This window comes from Onychomys torridus, unplaced genomic scaffold (assembly GCF_903995425.1).
Source record: "Onychomys torridus unplaced genomic scaffold, mOncTor1.1, whole genome shotgun sequence".
NCBI lineage: Eukaryota > Metazoa > Chordata > Mammalia > Rodentia > Cricetidae > Onychomys > Onychomys torridus.
The window spans coordinates 1-13,270 of NW_023411570.1; the positions used below are offsets into that span (position 1 = coordinate 1).

The 13,270-nt window shown below is 48.7% G+C and overlaps 1 protein-coding gene across 3 annotated transcripts; it reads left to right on the plus strand.

The window, feature by feature from the left end:
- The first annotated feature begins 7,323 nt into the window (after positions 1–7,323).
- On the plus strand, positions 7,324–12,734 carry LOC118575225 (zinc finger X-linked protein ZXDB). Of its 3 annotated transcripts, none has more exons than XM_036175868.1 (2): positions 7,324–7,654; positions 7,749–12,734. In XM_036175868.1, exon 2 carries the CDS (start codon positions 7,831–7,833, stop codon positions 10,390–10,392), a length of 2,562 nt encoding a protein of 853 aa, XP_036031761.1. In that variant the 5' UTR covers positions 7,324–7,654; positions 7,749–7,830; the 3' UTR covers positions 10,393–12,734. The 3 variants fall into 3 exon arrangements, with proteins under 3 accessions (XP_036031761.1, XP_036031760.1, XP_036031762.1); XM_036175867.1 differs by having other exon boundaries at positions 7,324–7,474; positions 7,559–12,734; XM_036175869.1 differs by having other exon boundaries at positions 7,324–7,474.
- Positions 12,735–13,270: the final 536 nt, after the last annotated feature.

Below are 13,270 nucleotides of genomic sequence, written 5' to 3' on the forward strand. Positions count from 1 at the left end.
AAGGAAGGAAGAAAGAAAGTAAGAAATGAAGGAAGGAAGAAAGAAAGAAAGGAAGGAAGGAAGAAAGAAAGGAAAATGAAGGAAGGAAGGAAGGAGAGAAGAAGACAAAAAAGGAAGGAAGGAAGGAAGGAAGAAGAAAGGAAAATGAAGGAAGGAAGGAAGGAAGAAGAGGAAAAAGGAAGGAAGGAAGGAAGAAGAAGGAAAAAGGAAGCAAGGAAGAAGAAGGAAAAAGGAAGGAAGGAAGGAAGGAAGGAAGGAAGAAGAAAGAAAAAGGAAGGAAGGAAGGAAGGAAGAAGAAGGAAAAAGGAAGGAAGGAAGAAGAAAGAAAAAGGAAGGAAGGAAGGAAGAAAGAAGAAGGAAAAAGGAAGGAAGGAAGGAGAAAGAAAAAGGAAGGAAGGAAGGAAGGAAGAAGAAGGAAAAAGGAAGGAAGGAAAGAAGGAAGGAAGGAAGAAAAAGGAAGGAAGGAAGGAAGAAAGAAAGAAAGGAAGGAAGGAAGGAAGGAAGGGAGGAAGGAAGGAAGGAAGGAAGGAAGAAATGAAGGAAGGAAGGAAGGAAGAAAGAAAGGAAGGAAGGAAGGAAGGAAGGAAGGAAGGAAGAAAGATAAAATCCCTGAGGCAAAACATAATAAAGAGAAAGAGGTTAAAAGAAGTTTCAGAGCTATTGGGCAAGCATAAGATAAGGCCGAGCATTCATAACTAATAATGTCTCCATGTCATGATCCAGAGGCTGGGTTGGTGGCCCAAAGGAAAGGCTGTTTCAAGGGTCTCTTATGAGACTCAATCTGTCAGCCCCGTATAACCTAAAAAGGAAACCATAGACCTCCACCACGTAATGCACAGAATATCCATTACCATCTGAAAGGGAGGCCTCACGACATAGTGAGGAAATGCCACACCAGAGCAAGCCTGAAACTCTTCAGGGCACACTCCAGATCCTATGTCTCTGTGTCTGATGTTGGGGGGCTTAGATGGCTGCACCTTTCCAGCTTTGCTGCCTATAACATCTTTCTCTCTCTCGGGGTGATTCAACTCCCCGTCTGCCCACTTGTTTGCAGATTTCTCTTGGGTCTGGCAGCTCCAACATCTTGGGGTCTCCAGGGCCATCCAGGCCTCACTCTCAGAAGCTTCTCAAGGCCTCCTTGCATGGACTCCCCTGCCAGAAGCCTGGCTTCAGAGGACTCACCCCCAAACGAACGTAGAGAATCCTTCATGACTCAAACCAACATCACATAGACAACACTGCCAAGTTTGCCCATAAACTTTGAGAACCTTCAACCACTTTTGATTGGCTGCCGCTTTTTGTTTGTTTGTTTGGTTTGGTTTTTCGAGACAGAGTTTCTCTGTGTAGCTTTGCGCCATTCCTGGAACTCCCTCTGTAGACCAGGCTAGCCTCGAACTCACAGAGATCCACCTGCCTCTGCCTCCCGAGGTGCTGGGATGAAAGGCGTGTGCCACCACCGCCCCGCGGTTGCTGCATCTTTGGGCCAACAATTCCTTAGGCCTTTTGACCTCTCACAAGTCGGAATCTTAGCTGTGTGGGGTCTAGCCCTGCGCACCCTTCCCTTTCTTCTTATGTGGACCAGCCATCTCTTTGATAACTATGGCTTTCAGCACAAGCCCTGGCTCCAACATTAATGTCCCTGTTGCCCCTTTCTCCCAGGGACTGCACGTGCTGTATGATTTTCCCCCTCTTGCTCTTCAGGGCACACCTCCTAAGAATGATTTGTGATAACCATGTGGCAGAGTCGGCATTAGGTTGTACTGAAACCTTACTGGACCCAGGGACACACCTCCTCCATCAAGGCCACACCTCCTAACCTTTTCCAAAATGTCCCTGCACCTGGGGACCCAGAGAGAAGCATAGGACCCTATGGAGGCCACTCTCCTTCAAAGCATCTTGGGCACAACCTCTCCCTCAGGTACTCTCAGACAACCTCCTGAATGTCCTGACAACTGATGAAATACTTTGCTATCTATCCCACAGGCCTTTTCTTTATTTGAACTTGTGGGCTGTACTCAGACTTGACTGGTAGCCTTGGTGCTTGCTTGCGCTCTTTCCCATTGCTGAGGAACTTTCCACCCTGGCGTCCTTACTGATCTAGAATTGTAGAGTGGACCTGAGATTCTCAGGCCTCCGGAACATGGTAGGTGCCAGTCTCTCCCAAGTGAGGGGAACTGAACACTCTCTTGCATAAGTGTGAAATCCAGGACTTATCCCATCCTAATCATTGGAAACACCCAATAATCTCGGTGTTGCACAAAGTCACATGCAAACAAAGTGTGTTGTCTCGGGTAGCTAAGTCTTTTGGTACCTAAGATGTGTCAGAACCTAATCCAGGCCAGAAACACACTGGGGCCAATAAACAGTACCCCCAAACACACATTTTTATCTCTGAAGTACATGGTTAACTGGACCACATCCCCTGCGTGGGAACTTGCACACACAATCTGCTGTGACTGTTTCTTCTGCACAAAGAGGTAGGGGGAGGGTCAGGAAGGATGAGTCCTTTCTGGGATTTGTTGACCTCTGTTGTTGTTTTGTTTTGAATAACATTTCTCACTCTGACCACAGAGGGAGAGTTTTGAAAGAAGTTCTTTATTAGGGGTTGCTAAAGACAGAAGATTTAGGAAGAGCTTCTGTACAGCAGGATGTGTGTCTGGATGTAGTGTCGTACCATTGAGCCTCCTTGCCTTGGAGTTGATAAGATTTCAGTGGATGGAGGAAGGCAATGCCTGGGAATGATCTGGTCAGTCCAGTTCTCACTCCTGTTGTTCAGGCGCCTTGTAGTTTCAGTCAGTGTGGTTTACCCTGAGAAGGCAATCCTTGAGGGGAAAGTGAAGAGGAAGAGCCCGAGCTCCTGGTTGACTCAGCCCATCTCAGTCCATTGCAGAACCCAAGCCATTTTGGGTGTAGACACTGCTAGCATTTCTGGTCTTTGGCAAGTCTGAGGCTTGCGACAGGACCCCAAACATTCCAGCTTTTGCCAAGGAAAGACAGTGTCCACTTTTCTTGAGATCCTTGCACCCTCAACTGCCTAGCCAATCTCTCCCTCCTGCTTGCCTCAACGCCCCTGTGCGGTGCATACAGATGGTATGGCTCTCCCCTATCCTGATCAATTGTGCCCCTCTTCTGACAGCAGCGGGCATTTACTGCATGACCTGTTGTTTCCCACCCAGATATGAATAAAACTTTCCTTGGGCTTCCTTCTGGATATATATACAGACACAGACACAGACACAGACACACACACACATTAACCAGAGTAAGAACTGGAAAGAGGAAGCCCTTATCTCCCCAGAAATGGAGGTAATCTTTGTAGGAAAGCAAGCAGGAGAGCCCCAAATCAGATTCCACCTGTGAGACTTTCTGAATCTGCACCACTCACCCCAGGGAAGCTCCTGTGTGACCACAGGATTAGTTACTGTGGGAGGAAGAAGCTGCTCCTCACACACACTAGACCTGCAGGGCAGGAAGCTGTCCTGGTGGGATACAAAGTGGGCCAGAACAACTACAGGAAAAGATTGACAAGGCCCCAATCTCTCCATGGGCCAGAAGAGGGCAGAGTGTGTGGGCTGTGGAGACCAAGGGCTCCGGCCTGCCCCTCCCTGACACAGCACCAAGTGGTACCTGTTAGAGCCAGCTGACTCTCCGAACTTCCCTCTTAAGTCAGAGCAGCTGTGCCAGCAGTGCCGGCTACACCCACGGGTTTCTGCTGTTCTCAACCCTGGCCAAAAGGCTGCTTTTTGCAGCGGACAGAGACTCATCCCTGGACAAACTGCTGAGAATAAGTGACCCTTGGGATGTCAGCCCTAAGAGGGATATGTGTACCAGCCCCCCCACCCCCGAGGCTCAGGGAACATGACAGAAGCAGAGACAGAAAGAGTGTCCTAAGTGGAAGATGGGGAAGAACACTGTGGCATGGTGTCTTCTGCACGTGACATTTGGCCACAGCACTCATGAACTCACAGCAACTTGTGAAGAGACCTGGACAAGAGCATGCCGGTCACTTTTCCAGCCAGGTTGGAGACGGAGGCTCCAGAGACCAGTCTCCTTGCAGAAGAGCAATGGGGGTTGATGGATGTTGGGGGCAAGGGGAGCCATTTGGCTTCAGGAGTGTGGCCGGTGGTCGATTGTGGTAGACTGCCCAGGCTCAGGTGGCTGGATGCATAGCCACGTGCATCTGGGCAGTACTGAAAAGCCTAGTGTATGACTTTTTCAATGATTTTGAAAGAAAAACAATGAAGGTGGAAGGGGATGTTTGTGCCTGAGTATGGGGGAATGGGGAGCTCCCAGTGGGGAGTGGTTGGAGGCATTGTGGGTGGATGTAATCAAGATACATTGTATTATATATGTAGGACATTTTCAAAGAGTAATTATAAAATCCACCTTTAGCATTTTTCAGTGTTTCGTTTTTGTTTTTGTCTTTGTGCGACAGGGTTTCTCTGTGTAGCTTTGGAGCCTGTCCTGGAACTCACTCTGTAGACCAGACTGGCCTCGAACTCACAGAGATCTGCCTGCCTCTGCCTCCCAAGTGCTGGGATTAAAGGCATGGGCTACCACCACCCCACCATTTTGTAGAGCTTTATACATAAAAACGTTCTTACATAGAAAAGATCTTACTAAGAGGAGAATCAGGCATTAAGCATACATCAATCATTCAATAAGGAAAAGGGATGACATCACCCAATCACAATCCGAAAATCACAAAGGAACCTTCCGTTGTACCACCTTGTGATGAACTGCTAGCTTAAACGGGGTGGAGATGGGCCAAGGATGGCCAAGACGCTCTTTATACCCAAATATCTTGTTTGACACTATTGGTCCGTATGATGATGACAGTGAGGGCTTTAAAATAGATTGGTAGTGCCATACATAGTTCAAATACATACATAAAATATCCCGGCAGGTAACAGAGTGCAGAGACACCACCCGTCTACGCTTACAAATATCCTCGATTTGTGGTACACTTGGTAGTCCAAACTGCCTGGAGAAGAAAGGACTTGTCCATACCACATGTGGTCTGCTGAGAAAATTAGGGATCCCTATGCAGAGAACCCTGCTGGATATCCTACACAGACCTCATGTAGATAGAGACCTGACTGTAAGAGGCAAGAGCATTTAGGTCCGAGAAGGCCGCGCAGAGTCTATGTTTTGGGCATTTCCTGCCTCCCTGCTTCCTGCATTCTGTCTCCCTTTCTCCTCGGGATCAAACCCTGTGGATGCTTGGCAAGTGGGACACCACAGAGCTATTAGCCCTGGCTCCAGAAACTGTTTCTCCTTTGTGTTTATTTTTTATATTAACGTGCAAAGTATCAGATTCAACGATGGCTCTCTCTTGCATAACTTCCCTTTGTCGTTTCTCTGACTCCTCTTTTCCTTTCTGGCCTTACTGCCCTGCCTGTACCTCCGGCCACACACTCTCTCACCCCAGTAGTCCCCTTTCTGCTTTCAGATCACATGTGTTTATCAATCACCCACCCAGCCCATCTCAAGACCTCTATTTTCCCTCTGTGGATCCCCTCTGTAATCCAGAAACTATTTCTTAGTGTAAGTATCTACAAAATAAGAACCCTAGGCATGAGGCACTTAATTTATTTTAATTTTTTTACATCTGACTATAATAGTACCAAGATTCTCTCCTGTTCACACAATACAGTACACAGAGCAGGTACAAATTCAAGCAACATAGCCCTTAAAGGAATAAATGGTGTGTCCACACACCTGGACCGGGATTTAAATGTATACCTCATTAAATCAGCGATCACAAAATGGGAAACGGAACCTAAACAGCGTAAAGGAGTTCAGTTTGTACCGGGCCTGGCCCAGAAGATAAAAGCCAAGAGATTCAGAAGTGTGAGAATATGTGAAAGCTTAATAGTAACCTGAGAGCCAACTCCTTCTGATGGAAAAATTCTTTTCATGTTTGGTGTACCCGAGGCAAAGGGATTGGTCTGTGTTGCTGGTGCAAGTGAAGATTGTCACAGAGAGCACGTTGGGCCAGCCTGAGCTACATAGTGAGGTCCCATCTCAGATAACAACCCACAAATGAAGTAGCCCAAGTTGTCATTGTTTGTAATGCTGGAGCTATGCATAAGCCACAGAGCAGCCAGGGATTCTGTTTCTGGAGGCATGCTCCAGAGAGGCTTTTACAGGAGTCTTCTGTGATTAAGACACAAACATGTTCTTGATAATAGTGAGAAAGGGGCCTCGCTGCCCAGTTACTGTAGGATGGCGGGACATCACCACCCTGCTCTAAGCATCTGCCCGAATGGCAGTCAACAGGGCGAGGATTTAAGCTAGAAGGCCCTTATAGGCAACGTGGATGGGTCTGTCACGTAAAAACAGACCGCGGAAGAAGCTAGCCACAGAAAGAAGCCTGCGGTATGGTTTCAACTACATAACTCCATGTAAACGGCATTGTTTTGAGGCTGTGTACCCTAAAGCGTTCCGCAGGGAGAACTGAGGAGCTGGCTGGGTTTTCCAGATTTCATTATCAATTGCTTCAGTTTCCAGGTCTCACACCAGCAGGCCAATGGGTGCCAGCCTCTTTTGGCCCCGTTTCTTATTTTGACTCCTGTACCAGGAGGTCAAAAGCCTAATGATGTGAAAAATTTGTACCCAGGACTTGGCTCACGATAACCCATTCTGAGTATTACAAGGTGTGTGTGTGTGTGTGTGTGTGTGTGTGTGTGTGTGTGTGGTGTGAGTGTGTGTGTGTGGTGTGAGTGTGTGTGTGTGGTGTGAGTGTGTGTGTGTGTGTGGTGTGTGTGTGTGTGTGTGTGTGTGTGTGTTGCATGTATGGTGTGACTATGTGTGTGTATGTATGGTGTGACTTTGTGTGGTGTGTGTGTGTGGTGCATGTATGTTGTGACTATGGGTGTGTGTATGTGTAGTGTGACTATGTGTGGTGTGTGTGTGTGTGTGGTGCATGTATGGTGTGACTCTCTGTGTAGTGTGTGTGTTTGTATGCTGTGACTATGTATGTGTGTGTGGTGTGTGTGTATGTATGGTGTGACTTTGTGTGGTGTGTGTGTGTGGTGTGACTATGTGTGTGGTGTGTGTATGTGTGTGTATGTGGTGCATGTATGGTGTGACTCTCTGTGTGGTGAGTGTGGTGCATGTATGGTGTGACTTTGTGTGGTGTGTGTGCGTGTGTACGTGTGTATGTATGGTGTGACTTTGTGTGGTGTGTGTGTGCGTGTGTTTGCGCGCGCGCGTGTTTGTGTGTGTGTGTTTGCGCGCGCGCGTGTGTGTGTTTGCGCGCGCGCGTGTGTGTGCTTGGAGCCGGCGTCTGCACCAGAAACGGTAGAGTTAAGGAAGTTTATTTAGTGCGGGCAAGACAGTTTCCCCTGTCAGAAGTTTTGTCCTCCGCCCAGCAGTAAACAACTTCCAACACAGGAGAAGTGCCAGGAAAGACGCTTGGCTCCCGGGGAGGCCGCCCGCGCTAGGTTTATTTGCTCCTCCGCACAGTGAGGTAGGAATTCAAGTTGTTTTCCTTGGCTAGGTGTCTAGGGGCCTTAGCAGCATTCTGGACCAACTGTCATTCTCCTCCCTTCAGTTCGGAAGACCTTGATTACTTTGTAACAGAAGTGTGCCAGTTATTTCTCCGCATCAGACTCTGCCTCTGGGCTGTCTCTCCCGTTCCAGAGCCACGGTACCAGAATATTTAAATCACTGTGGCGTTAAATACGTTTTAATATCTGATAGGGCCAGTTTCTGCGCATTGCACTTTTTTTTTTTCCTTTCAGGAACGTGTTCGGGCCCGCGGCAGGGGGCGGGGTCGCGCCTCCGCCTCGGCTCTGGTTCCAGCCGAGCCTCACTGACGCCGAGATGGAAATCCCGAGGCTGCTCCCCGCTCGCGGGACACCACAGGGCGGCGGCGGCGGCTGCTGCCCCGCGGGTGGCGGCGGGGTCCACCGAGCCCCGGACTCTCTGGCTTGTCAGGCCCCCACGCGCCGCCTCCTACTGCTCCGGGGGGCCCAAGATGGCGGGCCGGGGCCGCGGAGCGCAGAGGCCCAGAGGGCCTCACGGGGCCTGGGCCCGAGCCCCAGCACGAACCGGTTGGCGCCGAGGCCGGATCACCCGAGCCGCGACGGCGGCGGCGGCGGCGGCGGTGGCGGCGGCGGCGGCGTCGGCGGCGGAGGAGGAGGAGGAGGAGAAGGAGGAGGCGGAGGCGGAGGCGGCGGCGGCGGCGGCGGCAGCGGCAGCGGCAGCGACGACTTCTTCCTGTTGCTGCTTGACCCGGTGGGTGGCGATGTAGAAACAGTGGGCTCGGAGCAGGCCGGAGGGCCGGCGTGGAGGGAGGAGGCCGAGGCAGGCCCGGGGCCCGAGCGGCGGCGCGAGAGCGGCGCGAACCCCGCGGGGCGGTCCGAGCCGGGCCCCCGCTGCCTGCCGGCCGTCCCGGCTCCGTCCCCGCTCCCCGCGGCGGGCCCGGGCCCGGGCCCGGCGGCGGCCTTCGCGGGCACCATCACTATCCACAACCAGGACTTGCTGCTGCGCTTCGAGAACGGCGTCCTCACCCTGACCACGCCCCCGCTGCCGGCCTGGGAGCCGGGGGTCGCGCCTTTCCCGCAGCCGCAGCCGCCGCCGCCCGGGGGACTGATCGCCCCGCAGGCCGGCTTTCCGCCCGCCGCCGCGGCGCAGCTGGGCGACTGCCCCGAGCTGCCACCGGACCTCCTGCTGGCGGAGCCGGCGGAACCGGCGCCCGCCCCGGCGCCTCCGGAGGAGGAGGCCGAGGCCCCGGCCGCCGCCCAGAGCCCCCGCGGGCCTCTGGTCCCGGGCCCGGGCGTGGTGCTGTACCTGTGCCCGGAGGCGCAGTGCGGACAGACCTTCGCCAAGAAGCACCAGCTGAAGGTGCACCTGCTGACACACAGCAGCAGCCAGGGCCAGCGGCCCTTCAAGTGCCCCCTGAGCGGCTGCGGCTGGACCTTCACCACGTCTTACAAGCTCAAGAGACACCTGCAGTCGCACGACAAGCTGCGGCCATTTGGCTGCCCGGTGGAGGGCTGTGGCAAGAGCTTCACCACCGTGTACAACCTCAAAGCGCACATGAAGGGGCACGAGCAGGAGAACTCCTTCAAATGCGAGGTGTGCGAGGAGAGCTTCCCCACGCAGGCCAAGCTCAGCACCCACCAGCGCAGCCACTTCGAGCCCGAGAGGCCTTACCAGTGTGCGTTCTCTGGCTGCAAGAAGACGTTCATTACTGTGAGTGCCCTCTTTTCTCATAACCGCGCCCATTTCAGGGAACAGGAACTCTTTGCCTGCTCCTTCCCTGGCTGCAGCAAGCAGTATGACAAGGCTTGCAGGCTCAAGATTCACCTGCGCAGCCACACGGGGGAGAGACCTTTCCTTTGTGACTTTGACGGCTGTGGCTGGAACTTCACCAGCATGTCCAAGCTCTTAAGACACAAGAGGAAGCACGAGGACGACCGCAGGTTCACCTGTCCCGTGGAGGGCTGTGGCAAGTCCTTCACCAGGGCCGAACACCTGAAAGGCCACAGCATCACCCACCTGGGCACGAAGCCTTTCGTGTGCCCCGTGGAAGGCTGCTGTGCCAGGTTCTCTGCCCGGAGCAGCCTCTACATCCACTCCAAGAAGCACTTGCAGGACGTGGGCGCTTGGAAAAACCGTTGCCCGGTCTCCACCTGTAACAAGCTCTTCACGTCCAAGCACAGCATGAAGACCCACATGGCCAAGAGGCACAACCTCAGCCAGGACCTCCTGGCCCAGCTGGAAGCCGCCAACTCCCTGACACCCAGCAGCGAGCTCACCAGCCAGGGGCCGAACGATCTCGGCGGTGCAGAGCTGGTGTCTCTCTTCTCCGACGTGCCTGGCCACGGTTCTGCTGCGGTGCTGGACACGGCCTTGGTCAATTCTGGGATCTTGACTATTGACGTGGCCTCTGTGAACTCGACTCTCGCGGGAGGTCTCCCTGCCGATAGTAATAACCACTCCTTAGGGCAAGCGGTGGACCCCCGGGCCCTCAGGGCCCCCAGTGACCTTCCCCAGAGTCTGGATACCTCTCTCTTCTTCAGAACCTCGGTGGCTGGTTATCAGCAGAGCCCCTTAGACGTGGACGATGTCTCCGGCGGAAACGTGGGGCTCTTTGGCTCCTTGGCTCTGAAAAACTCAAGCCTGGAGCCCCAGGTTTTGACGCCCAGCAATAAGTTAACCGTGGACACGGAAGCTCTGACCCCCTCCAGCACCCTCTGTGAAAACAGTGTCTCGGAACTACTGACCCCTGCCAAAGCCGATTGGAGCATGCATCCCGAGTCTGACTTCTTTGGGCACGAGGAAGAAACCCAGTTTGGATTCTCCAATCCCACAGGAAGCCATGCCTCTCAGAAAGAAACAGATCTGATCACGGTGACTGGCGCCCCTTTTTTGATATGAACACACTCTGCCTGTGCCCTGCCGTGTGGCGGCTCACTTTTGTGACGCTCGAATCTGACTGAGGATGTTCGGGATGGAGTGCTTACGTGCACTCGGTTCTTGCTGCCTCGCGAAGGAACGCATCTGTGGACTTCAAATTTAGAGATTTTAATTCTCATCCCGAGTCTGGAACTGATGAGTTCTGTGACCGTGAGCAAGTCTCTTAACCTAGCTGAGCCTTAATTCAATATTTATAAAAGTAGGCGTTTTGTCTAGATTGTTTCTGTTTCCTTTTCAACTGTATTTCCATTATTTGTACTCCTTTGGCGTAACTTTTTAGAGTATTTTATAGTGGTTCCATGATTCTAATGTAATGAAAAGGGATTTGATCCCTTTGAACATTAAATGATTAGTGATAGATGAACTGGTTGGTGGTTTTAACTTTTAATATGAATCTTACCTCATTTCTATAATATCCTTAATATTAGTAGAGTGCAAAAATGTGGAATATTATTTGGGTGTTTGATCTTTTGTCTGTCTTCTTGTGTTGTCTTTCTATAGGAGGTTTTAATTTTTGTTTTGGAAAATGTCAGGGTTTTGATATATTTACAAGCATATTCTAAAATATTGCCTCATTAACATTGAACAAGTGGCCTTATAGTAGTCATTTAGTCTTGCTGAGCCTTACTTTCCTAGCTTTACAGTGGTCATAGAAATGCACATTATTCTCATGCATTTTGAATCTTTTTTAGGCTTGGGATTGTTACTGAAGGGAAAAGACATGTTTAGGCTTTTGTGAATCAGTAGTTTTCCTGCCTCCGTATTTCCCCTCTTAAAGTCTTAGACAACAAAAGTTAGCAAATGTTTATGTCATAGTTTTGCAGCCAGTGAAAGTTTATGAGCATTAAGTATACATGGGCTTTTGTTCCTGCCACAGGCTGTGGAGAACTTTCTCTACAGAGTTCTCATTTAACATTGCTCACAGTTCTGTTTGTCCAGTTTACTAGTGTCTGCTCTGAATCAAAGCCAGCTCTTGGCCTGATTCTACTAATTCAATAAAATTTGGGAATGGACCAGAAGGGAATGTTCATTTCTCTGTCCTGGGGCCCTCATTCCTAGCCCTCTCTGGAATAAGAGGCTTACTGTGCATTTTGAAACACTGTTAATTTTAACATGAATATAGCATTTTATGATTTATATAGACATTTTGTATCTAATATATTTGATCATCATCATCTTGATGAGAAAGTGTGAACTTCACCTGATATTAAAGCTTTCCTGACCTATGACAAATGGAGTTCACTTAGTAAATATATTTGTAGTTCAAATCAAGGAGGAAATATTTCTACCTCTCCCATTCTGCTCTTCTGAATTCCCTGGTCATTTTGCTTATGAGCAGTTCTTTTGTTCCTCCTAAGTATGTACTAGTACCCTTATGCTGTTGTGCTAAAACCCCCTTACTGCAGTCCCTAGTATATGCACCAGTCTGTGCCATGCCTCTACCCATTTCCCTAATTAGACACTTCTTTGTGATCACCCCTTTCTCACATGATCGAATTTTATTCATAGTAATTACTGCAGTCAGTGTATGCACTGAGAAGGTATTTTCTGAATGCAGATTACAAGTGTGTGTGTAGGAGTCAGATGATAATGTGGTTATTTTTTTCTATGAGGTCTGACGACAAGCACCTCTCTAAATTTGTTCACCATGTTTTCTACTGGCAAATAGTTGTTCTGAACCACTCAAATTCAATACTGTTTTCATGAGGATACTTGAGGAAAACAGTTTTTATAGTACCTTGGCAATATATAATGTGCCACTTTGAAATGCGTTCTATACTATATAACTTTTAAATTGGTTGAACCTATTCAGTGAAAAGGTAAAAAGCAGACAAGAATTTGTAAGTTAAAGAAGCAGTCAGAGTTTTAGTGTGTCCTGGCATCAGGAGATTATTCTCTTAGCACTTTGAAAAGATTTTAAGGACTATCTTAGAAATGCATTTTCACAACATTTCTCATTTTATTTTGCAAGGACTGCAAAGGCCTGAGGTAAACATACTTCATAAACAGTTATTAAGATATATAACCATAAAGATATTTTAAAGTGTCACTGTGTTTTACATTTCTTCCAATTAAAGATAATAATAAAATATTCCTACCTATAGTCTGTAGAATTTCCAAAGGATAAAATTTGCTTTCTTGATGATAAAAAGTCATGTTATCCTTATGATTTCTCTACAAACACTGCATTTCTGTTCTTAACATGAATTTGACATTTTTAAAATGATGAGTCATGAGTTAGTTTTATCTCGTTTGCCTTTTGTGTTTTTTATTTCTTGATTTATTAAAATTTGCCAATTGAATTGTTAATAATAACGTCTTATAAGAAGGTTGTTTTCAGAGTGTCCTGGATCATTTAAAATATGTTAATCTTGATATTTTACCACTTATTTTATTATAATATTAAATAATTCCAAGTCTTGAGAAGTAGAAATAAAATTTCATAGATTGTCAGGTTGTCTTTCAGAAAATGCTTCATATTTCCATCTGGAAATGAAAAAGTTTTAGTATAACTGAATATTTAGATATTAGTTCTCTGTTTGTTTGGAACTATTCATAACCCTTTAGTATTAAACATATCCATTGGGTATTTAATAATGCAAAAATATAACTTATTTACCTCACTCGAAATGTGTCATAGTCGAAATGTAAAACTGGATTAAATCGTGTATATACCTATTGCTTTTGAAAAATACAGGGTTTTTTTTTCTTGCACTTTTTCTAAGGGAGAAAGGATGTATTTTTGCTCACAGTTCCATATTATCATCTGTCATACTGGAGAAGTTAAGTGGCAAGGAATGAATGCATGCTTCATCATTTCTCCACTTACACATTCCAG